This window comes from Lacerta agilis, chromosome 15, assembly GCF_009819535.1.
Source record: "Lacerta agilis isolate rLacAgi1 chromosome 15, rLacAgi1.pri, whole genome shotgun sequence".
NCBI lineage: Eukaryota > Metazoa > Chordata > Lepidosauria > Squamata > Lacertidae > Lacerta > Lacerta agilis.
This window is the reverse complement of record NC_046326.1, coordinates 40428639-40449283: the sequence shown is the minus strand read 5'-3', so window position 1 is coordinate 40449283 and position 20645 is coordinate 40428639. Positions and strand designations below refer to the sequence as shown.

General features: G+C 49.3%; 3 protein-coding genes across 3 annotated transcripts in view; 2 read left to right on the top strand and 1 right to left on the bottom strand.

Moving 5' to 3' along the window:
* The window catches only part of NXN (nucleoredoxin), a 72645-nt gene extending 70828 nt beyond the window's left edge, over positions 1-1817 (top strand). Inside the window, exon 9 of the mRNA XM_033172590.1 lies at positions 1330-1817. Within this exon, the coding sequence (XP_033028481.1) occupies positions 1330-1512 (183 nt within the window). The 3' untranslated portion in view covers positions 1513-1817. The remainder of the gene's footprint in view (positions 1-1329) is intronic.
* Positions 1818-5622: 3805 nt separating this feature from the next.
* On the bottom strand, positions 5623-10643 carry MRM3 (mitochondrial rRNA methyltransferase 3). Its single transcript, XM_033171788.1, has 4 exons — positions 10237-10643; positions 8944-9188; positions 8291-8458; positions 5623-6598 (listed from the first exon to the last, which is right to left on the bottom strand). Exons 1-4 carry the CDS (start codon positions 10560-10562, stop codon positions 6084-6086), a joined length of 1254 nt encoding a protein of 417 aa, XP_033027679.1. The 5' UTR covers positions 10563-10643; the 3' UTR covers positions 5623-6083.
* A 1922-nt stretch (positions 10644-12565) lies between these two features.
* On the top strand, positions 12566-17869 carry GLOD4 (glyoxalase domain containing 4). Its single transcript, XM_033172589.1, has 7 exons — positions 12566-12658; positions 13589-13733; positions 14954-15090; positions 15398-15484; positions 16511-16624; positions 17613-17699; positions 17804-17869. The coding sequence occupies exons 1-7, from the start codon at positions 12566-12568 to the stop codon at positions 17867-17869; spliced, it is 729 nt and encodes a 242-aa protein (XP_033028480.1).
* The last annotated feature ends 2776 nt before the right edge of the window (positions 17870-20645 follow it).

The window sequence follows — 20645 nt, the reverse complement described above, 5'->3', positions numbered from 1 at the left end:
TCTAAGGCTGTCTTTTTCTTTTTCTTTTCTTTTCTAATTCAGCCATGAGGACTAGATCCTTGGCTTCCTTTTTTAAAAAAAATGCAAGTGGAGCTTCTCAAGCTGCTAAAGAGCAACCTGTCGCACCACTTAACCACAATTTGCAGCGTTCTCTGTTCACAGCCTCCCCCCCCCCCCCGTCTGCGTGATAACAGAGCCAAAATAAATAGGGAAACTCTTAAGGCTTCAGACAGCTCTCTCTCTCTCTCTCTCTCTCTCTCTCTCTCTCTCTCTCTCTCTCTCTCTGTGTGTGTGTGTGTGTGTGTGTGTGTGTGTGAATGAATGGGAGGAGGCCTTAACCTTTGGCCTGGCTTTCACCCTTTCTAAGCAGAGAGGGGAGGTGGGGGCATTATGCTGCACACACCCCTTTGTACTGCCCCCCCCCTCGGTTTTCATTGTGGCTTGACTGACAGTCAGGGTGAGAGGGTGTTGCAAGTACAGACAAAAGGCAGCTTCTTTTTTCTCCATTGCCCCCCTCTCTGATTACACCAGGCTGCAGTGAACACAAGACCCTCCTGCCTAGTGGATGATAATATTTATTTTACACGGTGCCAGCAGTTCCCGAGATGCTTTACACAGTTTCATAAGCAAAAAAATGTGTGGGGTTGTTTTGGGGTATTTTTTAATGTCCCACACCAAAAAGGGTTTACAATTCAATCAAAAGGCCCCTCTAGTCTGGAGCTCCTAGCCGCAATGGCTATGTTCCCCTTCCACTTTCAAAGGCACACTGTCTCTGAATAACAGTGGGTTGGGGATCGCAATGACTCCTGCCTGAAGCCGTGCAGAGCGGCTGTCAGTCACTGTAGACAATAGTGAGCTAAGTGGACCATTTTTTTGACTCTGTATAAGGCGGCTTTCCATACTTAAAGCATCCCTTTGTTCAGAACCATAAGGACTGGGATCTTTTAGGGGGACACAGGGAGCGGCTGCTACTCCACCTAGCCCAGAATTGTCTTTTCTGATGGGCAGGGGCTCTTCAGGGTTTGGGTCAGGGGGTCTCTCCTAGCCCTGCCTAGAGATGCCACTGGGGATTGAACCTGGGGACGTTCTGCATGCAAAGCAGGGGCTCTCTGCTGCTGAGCTGCAGCCTCTTCTTCCGCTTTGCAGGCAGAGCGTCCCAGACGATGCCCTTTGGGGATTGAGTCTAGGCTAGGGCTGGAAATATCCCATGTCTAGAGAGCGGGTGCCAGTCAGTGCAAGCAATACTGAACTGGAGGGAGCAAGGGGATATGGAAACTTCCTGTCTCTTAGATTTTGGGATAATGGGTCTCTCTCTGCCATCTTTTGCAGGATGACATGACTGACTCCCTTCGGGACTACACCAACCTCCCGGAGGCTGCTCCTCTTCTCACCATCCTGGACATGTCTGCCCGTGCCAAGTATGTCATGGACGTTGAGGAGATCACACCCGACATCGTGGAAGCTTTTGTGAATGACTTTCTAATGGACAAGCTTAAACCGGAGCCCATCTGAAGAGAAGAAGAGGCAGGGTTGAAAAGGGGAGGGGGCCTCTTTTTTCTGCCCCCACTCCCAGCTTGGACCTTATTTAAAAAATTGCAGGATTTTTTTCTCTCTCTCCAGCTCTGTGCACAACGTTAACTCTTGACGTTCTTGTGGTGCCTTGTTTTTTCCAAACACAGCGGTTTCTCTCTTCTTGATTTCCCCTCCTAAACAAACTCTTTTTAAAAGGTGCTGCATTTCAGCTGGGAGATGCTGGTCAGAGGAGGCTTGGCTTATAGTTTTTGGGGTTGTGAGGGGAGGTGGGAAGTGGGAGATTTCCCAAGAGCCCAGGTGAAGGGAGGTGGGAAGTGATGGATTTCCCATGGTCCCAGCCAGAGCTGTGGTTGCTTTCTGTTTTTTTTTTTTTTTAAATCTCTGCTCATGTAACCTGTCCAAACAAAGCAGTAACCAGATCCTTTATCAAAGCCCAGTTTTTCCATCTTTCCAAGATGACATACAAGCACCCACACCTAAATCCAGCATATGTAATATTTTGGGAGAAGGGTAGGGTAGTTAACCCATCAAAACTGTTTGCCTTTCGAGGCTGAAGAAAAATAAAAGCTTGCAGAGTGGGCCACTGCCCTCCTGGCTATGTTCTTTTGAGGGGTAGGGGAGTGAAGCTAAGATCCCCTAACAAATACTCTGTTATCTTCTTCCAGCTGCACTCCCTTAGGGTGTCTTGCAGTGGGGAAACAGCATCAGGTTTCCTAGGTGAGGGTCACCTCTCCAGCTTTGCTGGAATGCTCCTGGTTCAAAATGCAAAAGCATTTAATGCTCACCTGTACTGCGAATCGAAGTTTCTCTCTCTTTCCCCTGAATCTTCCTACAACTTGGATCGTAATCCAGTTGTCCTTGCCTTTCTCTCTTTGCAATTTGTACACAGCAGTTGCATCTTGGGAGCCTGTAGTTGCCAAGCCACCTTAAAGGTCGATATTAAAGACTCGGGAGCCCTGGGATAATGAGATTTCCTCAGGCCCCATTAAAGCACATGGGGGGTAACGGGACGTGCCCGTGGAGTCTCTGTGTGAGATCTTGCTGGTGCTGCCACTGGACCGTATAAATTGAGATAGGGCAGTGTAGCAGGACAAATTAGGGGCCTTGGGAAATGTTTGCATCCTCTTGCACTATCTTTTGCCCCGGGGGAGGAGGGGATGTCCTTGCATTTTTTAGCCTAGCTTTGAAAATCAGCAATTTGACTTCTTTTAGGAATGACCAGGCACAATTCTAAATCAAGTAGGTTGTTCACCCGCTGTTTAAAACTTTCAACCGCGGGTTGGTGGGGTGTTTTGGTAGTTGCCTGTTTTTGCTAAAATTAGCGCCATTTTGCTGCCCCTCAGACATTCAGGCGAGTAAAGACTTCAACTGGCTCAGTTAAGTGGGGTGTGTCGCCTGAGGTGTAGTCAGCCATTTGCCCAAACTTTCAAGGGCTCAGAGTAAGGTGAGGAGGGGCACACATGACTCTGCCTCAACTTCCCCACCCTACTGCGTTGTGTGGCTAAAGATATGCAAAACATTTCTAAGTCACATTTGCTCGAGTGTAAGCAGAAGCTTCTGCCTGGTCAGGTACCCCAGTAAAACAAGCTCCCTGGTTTTGAGAGGGGTCTGTAGCTGCCATCCTAACCTTCAGGCCACTAGCAAGTAGAGAACTTTCCAGTCGCTCTGAATTGTTGAATTCCACCTTCTGCTTTGCAACCAACTTTCTGCAGAGTGCTTTCTTCCACTGACTTTAAAATAAAACCCAGGACTCTCTTAGGTATGTTTCTCCTCCCTCACCCTTTTTTCTTCCTTAATCCCATGTTAAATACATCCCCCCTAAACATGCAGCTGATAAAAGCTTGAGCAATTCTCGATAGAGGTGACTCTGGTGTTTTTAGCCATTTTGGCAAGCAAGGTGGGGTGGGTTGGGATTATGCTGGGATAGCACAGCCAGATCCTCTCTCCCCAACCCCATCGTCTCTCTCTCTCTCTCTGGCAAAGTTGGACGTTGTAAAAAACAAACTTGTACATGGTGACTGGAACTTTGTAATAAAACCCGTTCTAGTAACGTCAGCTCGCCCAGAGTGTGGTTTTGCTGTCAAGGCTGCAGAGGCAGGTTGCGAGAATGTGAGGACGTGTTTGGGCAGGATAGTGTGGGAGAAAACTCTGAGAGAAACTCATGGCAAGGGGCCTTCAGGACAGATCCCCCCCACCCCATGTTTTCTTGCAAAATGGAGGTGATTTGTTGTGTTACTCCAGATGTTGCTGGACTACAAGTCCCATGATCCTTGGCTGGGGCCGCTGGGAGTTGAGTCCGTCAGTCATTCACAGGGGCTTCTGATTTGCTCACCCTGTTAAATTGTCATATGCAAGAGGCATTGTTTTCAGGGACCTCTGCTTGGAGGTAATACCCAGGAACCTGGAGTTTATAAAAAGGCCTTGATCAAGTAGAGTGATGCTTTAGGTCACAGATCCAACAGCTAGGAAGTCCTGCTTCCTCCAGACGTCCCTCTTTCTGCAGAATGCAAACCGGGATGGGGTGGTGAAGCTGAATTTGCCACTGCCTAGAGCAGGGGTTGGGGAAGGGACTCTGTGGCCCTCTAGCTGGAACCCCAACTCTATGATCCATAGCCACCCCGTGGCTGATGGGAATTGAAGTCCAACAACATCCAGAGCAGGGGGCGATGGCAGCTCTGGCCTTCCGGATCTTGAAGGAGTGCCGCTCTCATCCCTGACCATTTGAAACAACTGCCCAGAGCTGATAGGAGACCAGCCTATGACCAGGGGTTTCACAGGTGCACCGATCCTGTCTGGGAGTAAAGGTGGATAAAGAAGTCTGTCAATGCTACACTATTTCATGTAGAGTCCCCACCCTTTTGCCATTGAGTGCTTCTGTGAGTGTTCTGCCACCTTCTGGTGAAAAAGAAGCTTAGCAGCTTGAGAAACACATATACTAAGAATTTTCATAAAGCTCCTGTTGGAGTGGCCAGAGTGGCAAGGGTCAGAGTTGGAGGTTCAAAAGGAGGGGAAACATTTAAAAGGCATTTCTGGCAGATGGCAGCATTCAGGCTTCCTTTAAGGGTGGGCAGAGCACAGCAGAGCAGAGCAGCCACCTGTCAGTCCAAACTGGCTTTTACAGAATGTTTAAACCTTGCTGGCAATCTGAAATGAGGCGAAGACTCACTGCCTCAGTGGCTTACTAGAAACACACTCAACAAAGAGAGAAGGGAGCAAATCCAGAATTTATTCTGTACAACTCTGGACTCCACATAAACAACGGGAAGATCTCTTTTCCCAGCAGAAAGAGAATTAAAAGCTTGATCTTTAACCAGGATGACCAGTTAGCAGATTTATCTTTTAACTTACTGGCTTAATGCACTAAAACGCTATCTGGGTAAGAAACCTGAGCATCCGATTTGGACAAAAGAAGAGATTGGGAGGGCTAGGAAGGAAATAAGAGATCCACCCCCCATCAGGAGCTTACAGGCTCAGCCAGGAAGGGTCATTCAGCAGGAGAAAGAGACACCAACCGGAAAGAGGCCTGAACAAATGCATTGTGTGGAGGGACTACAGCGAGGGAGCCTGTGGCAGCTTGTGGTCGCCCGCTAGAGGTGACAAGCTGCGCCGTGCCCTTGGCAAGGGATCAGAGAGGACCCGGTGAGGTCACCCTAGAAGCTGTGCCAGAGGCTGAGTCACGCACCCAGCAATGCACCTTCGTTGCCAGAAAAGGGAGGAGGAAAAAAAGATGGGGGGGGGGGATGAAGCTGGCTTTTAAAAAAGTACACGCTGGCAGATGCCACAGCCCTGGGGCGCTTGGCTACATTGATTTTGTGCCAGCTTCACAGGGTGAGGGCATCCGGGCCAAGGCAAAGCTTTCTTTGTTAGCTCTGAGTTTCAGAATTCAGAGAGTGGATTGTACCACTTTAGCCAGCCAGGTGTGTGAGCGTGGGGCAGGGTCCTATTCTGGAATGTCCCTCTATAGTTTTTTTCCTATCAAAGTATCCCTGCATGGAGTTAGCTAGAACCTCAAGGAAAGATCAAAACATTTCCCCCTGAAGTGCTGGTTTTCTAGATGCAGGGACCTGTGTTTTTTTTTTGTGTGTGTTTTGTTTTCCTACCCAGGGGTGGAAGGAATTCAAATGCACAGGCACTCCACGTACATATGCCTCCATAAGCCCCAGTGATGCAATGTGGGAAAACAACCAACTGAAGCAGAAAAAGTGTAAAAATGGGGTTGAATGTTTCTGCGGAGCTTTCTTGCAATCTCACTTGCCTCCCCCAGAGAGCCATTCTTGGCAAACAGCCCTTTGTAAACTATAGTCTCTTAAGAGACACATGCCCCCTCCCCTCCCTGTTCATTTCAGTTCTCTTCGGCAACAGGGCTGCACTGAGAGTGCGGTGCCACCAAGTCAGAGAGAAGCCGGAGTGGTCCTGAAGGGGCTTTCTGAGATGGAGGGGCCAAAACCAAAAAGGGCAATGTTTGTTTCTCTGAACACCCCCACAGGCAAGACTCTGGTATCTGTTCCTCAACAGTTCTGCCAGATCCTGGAAACGGGGTTTCCCCCTGCCTATGACAGGTTCATCTGCCTCTTTCCCTCGAAGAGGAGGATGCTGGCAGCCATGGCACAGTTCAAGCTGTCCACGCCAGGGACCACCGGGATGACCAGCCGCTTCCCCCCGGTGCTCTCGGCCAGCTGCCTGGCTTCCGTGCTCACGCCGTGGGTCTCCCCACCGATCACCACCGCCGTCGCGGGACCCTCCATCCAGGGCTCGGAGTAAGGCTGGACTTCCAGCTGGGCCGGTTCTTCCCCCTCGTCTCCGCTGCCGTCCAAATCAGGGTCCCAGTCCTGCAGAGCTGGCTTCCCTTTCATGTTGTAGGGCCGGGAGACCCAGCCATGGCTCGTGGCATTCTCTGCCACTGCCGGTGTGGCCTGTGGCTGGGAGCAGTCGGCCACGTGCACACAGCTGTCGGGGAGGAGGTAGCTTGGCAGGACCCCCCACTCCAGGTCGGAAAGGATGGAGAGGCGGAAGTGGGCTCCCATCCCTGCCCGGAGGACTTTGGGCTCCCAGGCGTCGACGCAGCCTGGAGTGTGGGGAGAGGGAGAAGGAGAAATGTTAGAAGAGTCTGGCGCAGTCTTGTGGAGAATGGCACACTGCTGACCTACAAATATTTTAAGCAGCCAGCTAATGACAGGTCTGTAGCCTGTGTTAGCATTTCATTTCATTTCGCTTTCAATTTTTAATTTGTATACCTCTTTTCTATATTACTATATGCAAGGTGGTTTACAAGCTGAAGAAACAGCAAAGATTGAACACCTTATAACAATCTGATCCAATACACACAAGAAAGGACCTCAGGATTCAAGCACCAGTGCATTCTCCCTGTGACCCTCCAGGAATGTCTTACTGCCTTTGACAGTGGAGCCAAGCATTGGATGGCTAGCAGCCCTGCTGGTAGATGAAAAAGGCACAGCCCTCCTAAGCACTCCTCATTCAAGGAGCCTCTTCAGATGCCACTCAGCAGCTGCCAGCGAAGGGAGCAGAGGGAGAGGTGAGAAACTGGACCTCTACAGTTTGCTAAGAGACTGACTCAGGTTCAGCTGGTCCTAAAAGAACTCTGAAATTTTAAGAACCAGGGCCTGGATTTGCTTTTCCCCTCCACCCTCCCCATCCCTTTTTCCTTTTATGTTGTGACTTTTAGATTGCAAAGCCCAAAGGCATGTGTTGTTGTTTTTTAATTGTAACAAATGCTTCAAAAATATGAATAGAAAAGTAAATTTCCACCAGGTTCTATTCTATATAAACCTTTCTCAGCCTAAACAAAATAAAATAAAAAATTTCGTGTGCATGCACACTTCTTCAGATACACTGAAACCAAGTCACCAGACCCTTAAATATAGTGAGGAAGTGGGGAGGGGTATTACTCAGAAGGGTGGTGGGAATGGGTGATCAGCTGATAGGTGTGGAAAACATGTAGACGACTGATAACTGCAATTTTTACAGGGTCCTACAGGGAAAGGCAAGGGGTGAGATGGCTAAAGATAGCTTTGTCATGTATAATGAGATAAGAATCCAATGTCTTTGTTCAGACCAGGTTTCTCCATGGTTTTAAGTTTGGTAATTAGTTGCAATTCAGCAACTTCTCTTTCCAGTCTATTTCTGAAATTCCTTTGTAATAAGACAGCTGCTTTGAGATCTTTTATAGAATGTCCTGGGAGATTAAAGTGTTCTCCTACTGGTTTCTCTGTCTTGTGATTCCTGATAACAGATTTATGTCCATTTATCCTTTGGCGTAGGGTTTGGCCTTATTTTGTTTTGACTATGGCAGACCAACACAGCTACCTACCTGTAACTTTCTCAGCCTGATGCCTTTCAAGTTGGGGACAATTAATTCCCATCAGGCCATAGAATGCAAATAAAGAGAAAGGTGGGGCTTTCGGGTTCTCTGGATCTGCTCTTTTAGCTCCCCACCTTTCTCCCCCCCCCCCAGCCCCCTTTCCTTTTGTGCCAAGTCTTTTTAGACTGCAAGCCTGAGAGCAGTGACAGGTAATATTTATGAGCCCTCTCCCCATCTGCAGTTTCCAGGAACTATTATTCAAAGGCATATTGCATTTTCTGCCTCACCCTCTCGTAAAGCTGTCCAGGTTGGTGGCAGTCACTGCCTCTTGTGGGACCAACCAGGTTCTCTGGGAAGACTGCAAACAGGTCCTGCCCCAAGGACCAGAAGCAGAATTGGAACCCAGCTCTGATCTATCCATAGAGCGACGCTCCCCACCTTTAAGAAGCAGCACCCTGCTGCACCCTGCTCCAGCTGCTGACCTCAGGAGGGTGCCCATGTTCCCTGGGTCACGGATGTTGTCACAGATCAGCGAGAGGGGCAGCACATGTTCTCGCTGGACTTCTGGATATGCCATTTTGGCGTGGTCTGGTCTGGAGAAGATTCCTGGGGAAAATGCAGTCAGGGAGGATTCCTTTAGAAGAAGGGTGGAGGCTCCTCAGACCCACAGCCTCAAATGGGCCCCTTGAGACTCTCCCAAAGGTTCTCCCCAGGCCACACCCCCTACTGGCCCTGCTTCACACACCCCATGAGTGCCTGAAATTCTGGAGTGCCACTTCCAGTCAGTGCAGAAACTACTGAGCTAGATGGGTCAATACAGTCTGATTCAGTATAAGGCAGCTTCCCATGTTCCTCTTTAAACCAGCCCCTTATAAGGACTAGAATCTTGTTTTAATTTCAGGATAAGAGCTGTGACTCGGAGACAAAGTATCAGCCTTGCCCTGGTTCAATTTCCAGCACTTCCAGGTTGGGCTGGGAATATCCTCTTGTCTGAGACCCTGCAGAGCTGCTGCCAGTCAGTGTGGACATTACTGAGCTCAGAGGGACCGATAGGCTGCCTTATACACAGCCTACGTTCCTGATGAACTTACCAATCAGACCCTGAGATGTGATGACATCAGACCAGGTCTTGAGGTCTTCATACTTCACCTTGACAAGGCTGGCGCCTTTCAGCTTGTCCACTGGCAGCTCCTTCAGATGCTCTATGGTGCTGAAGAAGAGTGTCTGGGGAACGGCGCCAGCTGCCAGCGCATCGGTGATTAGTCGCCTGCCCTCCAGCAGGATCTTCCCATGTCTCTCGCGAAACGACCTAGACTTGGCAAGCGTCACCACTTTGCTGCAGAGAAACAGATCCATCAAGCCCACAAGCTTTCCTCCCCTCTTCCCCATGCTGGTTGACAAATGTTATCTGTAGCCCCAAAGGATGACAACCACCAAAGGCAACAGAGCACATCGGCCTGCTCAACCAGAGGTGGTTCTTCCAACAGGAACAAATCCAAAATGTGCACAACTGTTTCCATTTATAACAAACCCCGCAATACCAGGAGAATGGTTGTAGCTCCAAGGTAAAGCCTCAGCGTTCTATTCACAAGGCCCCAGGTTCAATCCCTGGCATCTCCTGGGAGTGTTGCCTTCCTGAAATCATGGAAAGCCACAGCTAGGCAGTGCAGACAATTCTGAGCTAGATGGACGGGTTGCTCTGACTTGCTATAAGGCAGGTTTCTATATCAACCCATCCAATCTCCATCACATCCTTCTGCAGCCTTTTTCTGCCCAAAAAAAACCTAGAGAGAATGTGTATCTATGGTGAAGGAAGGAAGCAAACCTTACCCTGCTTCCAGAGCCACATGGAAGACTGACTAAATGAAAACCACGTGGGTTTAGGGACACTGGGAAGTTGCACTGCCTTGCTTGCCAGAAAGCATCATTGCAAGGGGGAGAATAGCCCAGCTCGTTTGCTTTCCTCTACCCTTCCCTTCTGTTTTTCCTTTCACGTTGCAAATACTCAAGACTGCGAATGAGCAGACAGATATACAGTTGGCACTTTTCCCAGATAGTTTAAAATCGCTTCTTATTAATTTTTAATATTATTATTATAGTAAACCAATGTAGTGCAGCAGCTGGAGTGTTGGATTAGGCACTGGCAGACTAGAGTTCAAATCCTCTCAGCCGTGGCAGGATTCGTGTGGGAATAAAAGGGGGGGGAACCTGCTCCTTGGAGGAAGGGTGGGGTTTGTACAACAAACATTTCCATCCTTCTCTATGTCTCCCATCCACCCAGAACTGCAACTCCCAGAGGCCCTTGCGCGCGGCCTTTCTCGCCCGAGTGTAGTCGTTCCCCATCCGTCCTCCCCCAGAAGCCTTGCGCGCGCGCGTGGCCTTGCCTAAGTCTCTTGTCTCCGGATTGCGCCTTCTCGAAGCGAAGTTCCGCTTCTTTGCGTTTCGGCCCCTTCTCCTCCTTCGCGGCCGCTGCCTTTGGGGCCTTGCTCTCCGAGCCGGCCTGGTCTCGAGGCTTCTTCGAAGGTCCGGCCTTGGGCTGAGGAGGGCCGGGGACGACCCGTCGCTGCTCCTCCCGCGCCTGCGCGACGGAGGGCAGCACGCGGACGGGGCTCCTCTTCAGCGCGCGGACCCCTCGCCGGCTGGCCGCGCTGCACAAGGCCGGCCTGAGCAGCAAGAAGGGGGCTCGCGCTCCCCTCATGAAGGCCGACATATTGGTTACTGGCGCGGGCGTCGATCGGGATTTCCCCTTCTCAGACTATCGCGAGATCTCCGTTACTAATGGCAACAGCGTCCTTTTTTTATACCGTCCCAAAAAACCATAGAGATGAAAGAGGGGCGTAAAAACGTTTGTCCGCAACTTCCGGGGGACATTCGGAAGCGGCCATTGGCTGCGAGTCCCTTGTAGAGATATGGCATAGTAGATTCTTTGTTGCGATTTCCAGTATCACACTTTTAAGACGCACCAGACATGGTGTTCACCATAGATATATAAAGTTATAGAGACACCACTCAACGTTCGTGGAAAATCATGAATTATAGAAGCTTTCAAAAACAAGTTTATCTGTTTAAAGAGCGCTGTCGCCTCAAATCTGAACGTGTCTATATTTTAAAAGTTGCCTCAGATGTAGGTTGCGTGTCGTGACGTCATTCACACGCGCCAAAAAGGAGAGGATAAATCCAAAACGAACCCCACCCCCTGAATCAGGCGACCGCTGTTGCTTGCGAACCACTTCTGTGTGGGCGGATTTGCGCGTGAGGTGGTTTGGGTTGAAAGACAAGACCCTGAATATGAAGGCTCGGCGGGCGCTGCATTTCGTGTTCAAAGTGGGCGACCGAGCTGAGACCGCGCGCTTCTACCGGGATGTACTGGGCATGCGCGTAAGTGGGGGCGCGAGACGGTGGGCGGTTAGGAAGCGGCCTTGGCAGTTTGCGGGGAGGGCTTTTTGAGGCAGGGATGACGTCACCGGCTACGGGTGCCCTAGGGCCCCAAGCGACGCGGGAACGAGTTTGTTGGGTTTTTGAGCGTCTTCCCCTAGAGCGACTAGTTAATTACGGCGGCCTCTTTGGCCCAATCTTTCCTACAGAGGCGCCGTTTGCTTTCGTGAACGTTTGTCGCTCCTGATTACGCCACAGAGCGGCGCACTTAGTTTTCCAGGAATGCATTCATTTTTTTATAATTTCAGAAAAATTACTGTGTGTGTCTCTCTGTATCGTCACATTGCGTTTAAGATCACTTTGGAATAATAGTGTTAAAACGCAATATTAAAAACAATTTAAAAAATAGTGTCCCCAAACCATGCACCTCACAAGTGTCAAAAGCCTTCTTGTATGTGCCTGAATGTTAACTTGTTTTTTTTTTTAAACAAACAGGTTCTAAGGCATGAAGAATTTGAAGAAGGCTGCAAGGCCACTTGTAATGGGTACATTGTCTTCATTTTGGTTGTTCCTCATCAAAGCGGACATTTCCCTCGACACTCTTGAACACGCATAGGCAAACTCGGCCTGGCAGATGTTTTGGGACTACAACTCCCATCATCCCTAGCTAACAGGACCACTGGTCAGGGATGATGGGAATTGTAGTCCCGAAACATCTGCCGGGACGAGTTTGCCTATGCCTGCTCTTGAGTTTTCGGAGGTGGTAGCCCCAAAGGGGTGGAGAGCTCTGAGGCAGGTGCTGCTGCCTGGCAACGCAAGCTGCTTCTGCCAGTAGTGCCTGTGAAATAAATGCTCCCTCGCTTCCCATTGGCTGACCTTCTGTGACGTCATGGGACAGGCACAACAATTCTACATGTGTATAGTGCCAGTGTCTGGGTAGAATGCTGCCCTTCAGATGAGTGCAGCGTTGGAGAGGAGTTGTGTACCATTGATAAGAGCAGAAGGCTGGGAAGCTAGGTGGGAAACTAATCAGAATAGAAAAAGCTGCCTTAATCTGACCTGGTATGTCTGCCCAAGCCCTTTATTACCCTCTCTGACTGGTAGTGGCTTTCCAGGGTTTCAGGAAAGAGTCTCGCTCAGCCTTACCCAGAGATGCCACAGATTGAACCTGGGACCTTCTCATGCAAGGCATGTTCTCTGCCATTACATTGGCATCTGAGTAAGCTGAAGAACCCCAGGGGAGAGTGAGATGTAGGGATCCCCCCCCCCCGTGTTATTGCAATACAAATAAAAGGCATCTGTGTTTCTAGCCCCTATGATGGCAAGTGGAGTAAAACGATGGTGGGCTACGGTCCAGAAGACAATCACTTTGTCGCGGAGCTAACCTACAATTACGGAATCGGAGATTACCGCCTCGGCAACGATTTCCTGGTAGGCACCACTCTATTCAGTTGATAAGTGAGAAGGTTTGCAAAGTACGTTGGTTCTGGGATCGCTAAGGCTTAGTTTCTGCTCAAAAGAACAAGTGAAATGAACAAAGCACTGAGTAGGCCCTGGGAGTGCGGTGGGCCACATTTCTCATTATAGAAAAGTTTAAAAGCTCTGTGGTTGCTGTTGGGGGTTTTTGGAGTTTGCATAGCAAAGGGACTAGATCAGTGAGCTTTCTTGGACTGTGTGTTCTGAGGCTTGGAGTCTTCTTCGATTGCGGTAGGGTTAGGTGTACTGCAGGTGTTAGGAAACCTTTGGCCCTCCTGATGCTGCTAAACTACAAGGCCCATCAGCACCAGCAAGCATGGCCAATGGGCACAGAGTATGGGAGCTGTAGTTCAGCAAGATCTTGCTGAATGCCCTCCCATCAAAATATTCCGGGGCGGTTTTAATCTGTTCTTAATCCATTTTTATTTTAACTTTTTGAAAGTCTTAAATTAATTGTTATTTTTTCTTATTGATGATTTTATCTTTTTTTGTAAAATTGCTTTGAGGGGTTTTCTTTTACAATCAAGCAGTGTATAGGTTTTAGGAATTGAAAAAATAAAGTAAATAAAAATGGTCGTGTCTACAGAGGCCAGTCAGAAAGCGAGACCTCTGAAGCCGATCCAACAGTTTGGGCAGGTTCAGATCAGGGGTCAAATGTGGCAGGCGGGTGTTATTTTTTATGCTTCTGCTACTACTACTACTACTACTACATTCATATCCCGCATTTACTCCAAGGAGCTCAAGGCGGTGAGCATGCTTTCCCCCTCCTCTTGCCATTTTATTCCAAACAGAACCCTGTGAGGCAGCTTAGGCTGAGAAAGAGCAACTGGCCCCAGGTCATCCAGGGCTGTGATTCTGGGGTTCTTATTCTTCTTGCCACACCAGGGGATGACCATTGTGTCCAGCCAGGCTATGAGCAATGCCAAAAAGCTGCAGTGGCCGCTCAAAGAGATCTCAGCAGGCGTCTACGAAACGGAAGCCCCAGGAGGATACAAGTTCTGCCTGGAAGACAAAACGCCATCAAAGGAAGGTAAAGAGGGGGTCGCAGCCTGCAGAGCCCCCGTTAGCCTATGATACTCTGTAGTTAGGATCAGTTACAGGTGGGTAGCCGTGTTGGTCTGCCATAGTCGAAACAAAATAGAAAATTCTTTCCAGTAGCACCTTAGAGACCAACTGAGTTTGTTCTTGGTATGAGCTTTCGTGTGCATGTATCTGAAGAAGTGTGCATGCTCATGCCAAGCTCATACCAAGAACAAACTCAGTTGGTCTCTAAGGTGCTACTGGAAAGAATTTTCTATTTTGTAGTTAGGATGACAGTGGATTCATCTGCCCGTGGAGATTCAGCCTTTGGGGGGGGGGGGAAATCTTTTCCTTCAAGTTTATGCAGGCGGTTAAGAATACCCCTTTCAACAATTGCTAACTGATTTCTGGTTTTAATTTTTTTGATATGGCTTTCATCATATTGTTTTTATGTGCAATTGCTGCAAACTGCTCAGATTTTTTATAATAATGAATCAGCAGTACAGGCAACCCCCTATTGACGCGCGTTCAATATGTGTGTGACTGTGCATACGCTCACTGTGCCGAACCCCCGGAAGTGACCTAAAAAGAACTCAGCTGGGTGGGGGTAGAACTGGGTCAGAATAGGGTGTTTGCAGGCTCTTAAAAAGGTGTTTCAAATATACGCAGTTTCAGTGACGCGTGCGGTGCGCAGAACATAGGTAAAGGGACCCCTGACCATTAGGTCCAGTCATTTCTGATTCTGGGGTTGCGGCGCTCATCTCGCTTTACTGGCCGAGGGAGCCGGCGTTTGTCCGCAGACAGCTTCCGGGTCGTGTGGCCAGCATGACAAAGCCGCTTCTGGCGAACCAGAGCAGCGCACGGAAACGCCGTTTATCTTCCCACTGGAGCAGTCCCTATTTATCTACTTGCACTTTGATGTGCTTTCGAACTGCTAGGTGGGCAGGAGCAGGGACCGAGCAAAGGGAGCTCACCCATCGCAGGGATTCGAACCGCCGACCTTCTGATCAGCAAGCCCTAGGCTCTGTGATTTAACCCACAGCGGCACCCGCGTCCTCTGCATAAATTGGGGTGGGGGTGGGGTAGGTGCTGCCTGTATATAACCAGTTTTTATAAAGAATAACAATAAAGTTGGGGAGAGGAACTACCAGCCCTCAGCCCCGAATTTCTTGCAACCCTGAATCCTGTACCCAAAGCCCATCCATTCCTGAAGCTCTTCCATCCTCCCAGATCCTGTGCTGAAAGTTACTTTGGCCGCGTCCAGCCTGCAGAAATCTGTGGACTACTGGGCCAAGTTCCTGGGCATGAAGCTGTACGAGAAGGACGAAGAGAAGCAGACGGCTCTGCTCGGCTATGGAGATAACCAGGTGAGGCTGAAGGGGCACCGGGCAGCTGAGGGGATCTCAGGACATCTTCCAGGTATGTGTGGCAGAGACAGGGGCTGTGCCATTCTGACTTCTGCAGTGGTTGGGAGTCTTTGGCCCTCAGTACCCAGCACTGTTAACAAACTATACAGTTCCCAGGATTCCATTGGGGAAGTCATGTGCTTTAAATGGATGGCATGAATGTCACCGCTCTCTTCGCAAGCCCCACTTCTGCTGTTACTGCTGAGGCATCAGTCTTCGTTGCAGACCCGATGGCCTGATTTCCTTTCCTTTCCTTTCCCCCTTCCAGTGTAAGCTGGAGTTGCAGGGCATCAGCCAAGCCGTGGACCACGGGGCAGCCTTTGGGAGGATCGCCTTCTCCTGCCCCAAGGAAGAGGTCAGTGGGGATTGCTCACAAGATTTGTCAGGAAGGGGCTTCCGCTCAAGTGGTAGATGAAAGGTCCCGGGTTCGGTTCCTGGCGGCATCTCCAGGTCGGGCTGGGAGAGACTCCTGCACGAAATCTTGCAGAGCCCCTGCCAGTCAGAGTAGAGAACACTGAGGTAGGCCCAGTGGCCTGGACTTGGTGTCAGGCAGCTTCTGGGGTTCCTAATGTTCCCAACAAGACAAAGGCAACTTTACCTTGAAATAAACGCCTAGTGGGGAAATACCAAAAGCATGCAACACCTGTTCATAAATAAAAATGACGAATAGCTACCAATCTGTTCATTAAAGTCCTTCTTCACGCAGCACATAGTTGAGCTACGGAGTTCACACTTGCAGTGGCAGGTATGGCTTCAAAAGAGGATTGGACGGTTTCATGGAGGAAAAGGCTACCAATGTTTACTAGCCACGATGGCTGTGCTCTGCCTCCACGACTGGAGGCAGCAATGCTTCTGAATGCCAGTTGCTGGAAACCACAGGAGGGGAGACAGGATCTACCCCCTCTTCTTACAGTCTTAATTCAGCTAGTTCTTGACTACTTTAAATGCATTTGTTTGGCTTATTTATTTATTTATTTGATGACCTTTGGATCCCAGCTTCCCTCTAAGGAGCACAAGGTGGCGTCCATACTTCTCCTCCTCCTCCCCCCTCCCCCAATTTTATCCCCACAACAACCCTGCCAGGTAGGTTAGGCTGAGAGACAGGGACTGTCCCAAGGATCTTTGTAGCCAAGTGAGGATTTGAACCCTGATCCTCCCAGGTCCCAGTCTGCCACTCTAACAACTACACCTTAAACACAACTGAAAGGGATTCCTCAAAAACTCTTTGGCATCCAAGTTCTAGATTTCTTTCATTAAAGGTGCTCAAAAAGATTTTCTAAAACGAGAAGTGAGCTTCCTCTTCTGTTCCCTTCCCTCGCTCAAAACGGACGGAGTGGCACTCTGCTGATTTCCCCTTCCCCGTTTTGTTTGTCCTCCCAAGTTGCCTGGCATCGAAGCTTTGATGAAGAAGGAAGGCCAGAAGATCCTGACCCCCCTTGTCAGCCTGGACACGCCTGGGAAAGCGACGGTTCAGGTGGTCATCCTGGCGGATCCCGTGAGTGCAACCTCAAAACAGCTTTTGTGCCTCCGATCTAGGTCAGGACTGAGGGCTCTGTGGCCAGGTGTCTCCAACTCCCACCAGCCCCTGCTGCATCAGGGCCAGTGGTCAGGGGCGATGGGAGTTGTAGTCCATCAGCACCTGGAGGGCCACAGGGTCCCCTATCCCTGATCCCAAGAAGCAGCATTCCCTACTTGTGTGCAAGAGATGGAGGAATGCCTCTGTTTAGCAGAGGGTGTCCTTCCTGAGAGAGGAGAATGCCTCTTCTTGGAGCAACGATTGACAAAGCTGTAGACCTCCAAATGTAGGACTTCCAACTCCTACCAGCCTTGCTAGCAACATCTCTATGGGTTCCTGTATATGTAGTGCACGTGGAGAGGAAATTTTAACACATCGCAGAGTTCCCAAAAAATAAACCAGAGGCAATTTCATCCAGCAGAGCTGTACTGCTACTGAAGGCAAATGAGCAGAATGGTCACAAATCCAATGCATTCAGGATTGGCACAGTCCATAAGAAATGCAGTTACAGCAGATTTACCTTAAACTTAACAATAACTTACAATAAGACTAAACCTTAACACTATAGCATACAGAACAGAACACCACACCAGAACAAAGAGAGAAAAGAGAAAGTGTGAAACAGAACCCAGGCTCCTCCTGGCCTGACTATTATAGTTTGCATGACCTTGACAGAAAACATAAGGAACCAGTTTAAACCAGCTGTACTCGGCTTCCCAGAAGGAATAACCCAAACACCAGAAACCTTCTTCCTGTTTCTTTCACGTAGAAAGAAACCTTCCAGAACACTCTTGAACTAAGCAGAACAGGAAAGATCTCTACACATCAGATCAATGAAGAAATGCAAACTGACAGTATATCCCCCAAATAATTACCACCTCCCTTGAGTAGTGACCGCGACCGCCGTGGCAAAGTCGCTTCCCTTCCAGTGACCCCCTTGCTGTTCCTCCTCTTCAACCTGCTTTAGGATGGCCACGAAATCTGCTTCGTCGGGGACGAGGCCTTCAGAGAGCTTTCAAAGGTGGACCCAAACGGTGGGAAACTCTTAGACGAGGTGAGGCTCCCCCTTTCAACGTTTATTCCAAATTAAAGGTGATCCAAGGGCTCAGCTTCTCTCCACCGCGGTGTGGCTCACGGCTTTTCTCTTCTCTCCTGCAGGCAATGGCGGCCGACAAGAGCCACGAATGGTTTGCCAAACGTAACACCCCAAAGCCTTCCGCTTAAGCCTGGGTGGGGAATCGTCTGGTTAGCAGTGGAAAGGGGGGGGGGCATCGACCATACTTTTCTCTGCGTGTGGATGAGTATTGCTGCTATCGCTTGGAACTCCTTCTCTTTTAATTAAATTAATTGCAGTTTCCTTCCCTCCTCTCTTGAATCTGTTCCTTTCTTGTGTGTGCATGGAGCAGGCGGGGGCCCTCTTGGCTGCGACAGATGCAGCCTGCAAAGGTGTGATGATTAGCCAAACCAAACGCCGCTGCATGTCATTGTCCTGTACAGTGTTTCAAATGTACACATCCCTTTGAGAACTTTTCTGTCCGAATCAGCCAGCAAAATATTTATATAAATAAATAAATAGTCTATCCTACTGTACGTTCCTGCTATCTAAAAGGACAGGCCCCCCCTTCCCCCAAATAGTTGGGACCGTACTACTCTATCTTGCAAAATGTGTGTATGTTTTTAAGTGCCACATTCTTACTAAATTCTCTGCACCTAATAAATTCTCGGAGGCCGTTGCCAGCAAACAAATGGCAGAGCTCCAGCCTCGCGTGCAGAAGCTCCCACAATTCGATCCTCAGCATCTCCAGGTTAAAAGGATTAGTTAGTGGCAGGTGATGAGGAAAGAGCTGCCTGAAACTTCGGCGGCAGCTGCCAGTCAGAGCAGGCAGTAGTGGTCTTGATGGAGGAAGTCTCTGAACTATATAAGGCTGCTCCCTAACCTGCTTAAGCACATCAGGAAAAGGTTTAAGGAGCAGGTTTGGTGCTCCTTTTCAGGCAAGGCATTTACCGCCACCCCCACGGTGGTACAGTCCTCCAACCCTAGCAGGGCTGTACCACAAAACGGAGCCCAACGCGCCGCTCCCAATCTGAAACAGAGAGAGGCAGCTACAAAATACTGCAAGGTGACACTGGAGACCTTCTCAAGGGGCCCTTTATTGCCTTAACCGCCAGAGATCGTCAGGGCGGAAGATGACAGAAGCGACCTGGAAGCCAGGTCCCTCGCAGTCACTTTTTCTTTTTCTCCAGCTCCTCCACCTTGGTGACGTGGACCTCCCCGGTGGCTTCCTCCTCCGAAAGGTCTCCGTGGTTGCTCCCTGCCTCCCATTTCGCTTTGTATTTTAGGTCGTGGTTGGCCAGGCAGGGGGAAGCCCTCTTGTGCAGCAGATCCATGATGGAGACGGACCCTTTCACTTGCGAGACCAGGGCAGGGGCTTTTTCAGGCTCAGCCTGTGACATGTTGTCATGAGTGCCCCTTCCTTCAGACCTGTGCACAGGGCCTTCCTCGAGATCAGGCGCGAGTCATGCTTGAAAGGGCTGTCCCTGGTGTTCCAAACAGAGGGCAGGAAAAGGAGCACTTCTTAAATCTGCTGCTTATTATTATTATTATTATTATTATTAATTAGTATTAAGGTGAGCATCATCTGACCCCATATATGCCCTCTTAGCTGTTTGGATCACTGGCCCTGTTATGGGTGCCACGTAACAGCCATTTGTAGTGTGGCAGCAGCTACACTTTGGAACTCCCTGCATATTGATATGAGGCAGGCATTTTCACCATACTCTTTCCGGCGCCTGCTAAAAACATTTTTGTTTAGGCAAGCCTAACCAGATATTTGGAATGCTGATGTGTTCTCAGTTTGTTGCTAAATGTTTTGAATGTTTTAATTGCTTTTACTTATAATCTTGCTCTTTTTTTAAACTGCTTTGAGGATTTCTACAACCAAGCGGGATATACATTCTATGGAAAAATAAATAACATAAATAACATAAATACATACATACATACATACATACATACCTGCCCTTCACTCTAAGGGCCCAGGGTTACAGTAATTAAAACACAATATTAAAGACGGCTTAAAAATCACAGCAATAAGGTGGGTTCTAATCATATAATGATGACAATAACCGTGTATGTTTTGCTCAGAGCAATATTACAGAGCAGTAAGGAATTGCGGGAAGACCTTTCATGGTTTTAAAAATGCATCGCCTATAATTATCTTCTGACACAGCACCCTTGTAAGGTGGCTGAGTTCCGCAGCAACAAAAGGCCCCCTCGCTTCAGATTCCCAAAGCTGTCATTCTAGTGTTGCCATATTTCAAAAAGTGAAAATCTGGACAGAAAATTTGTTGAGCCTTTTTTTTTGTTTTGTTGCAATGCCTCAAAGAAATTGGTAGCCTACAGAGAGAGACGCTTGTCTGGATGGTGTCGGGCTCAGACTCGCATCAGCCCCAACCAGCATGGCCGATGGTCGTAGACTACACGAAGCGAACAGCGTGCCCCCTCCTCGGGTTAGAGTCGGGAGGGGGAACCCTGTGGCCTTCCAGCTGTGGCACTACAACTCCCATGAGCCCCAACTAAAAAGGCCAGTAGTGAGGAATGATGGCCGTTGTAGTCTTATCAGCATTAGGACTGGGGCAGCCTGGGATTAAATCTCCACTCACCCCAAAATACAGCGGGGCTGAGCGCCGACCCGTATGCGTTTTATTTGCTTGCAAGCGCTTCTGCGGTGCCACCATAAAGATAGAAATGCAAGAAAGCACTCTGCACATGCCCAGAGACGCGTCCCTCAAGCTATCCCCTGCACAAGCCCAGGAGGCGATTTAAAAGATGGCAGGTGCGAAACGTCGAGAGCTTGAGGAGAATGTCTGCTGCCCCGATATTCCCAAACCCCGGCGCCCTTCTCGCTTTGCAGTCGGGAAACTCCGGCACCTGCTGCTCCTAATGAGGAAGGATTAAGAGAAAGAGCCGCCCCCCCCCTCCATCCAGGGCCTTTTTTTT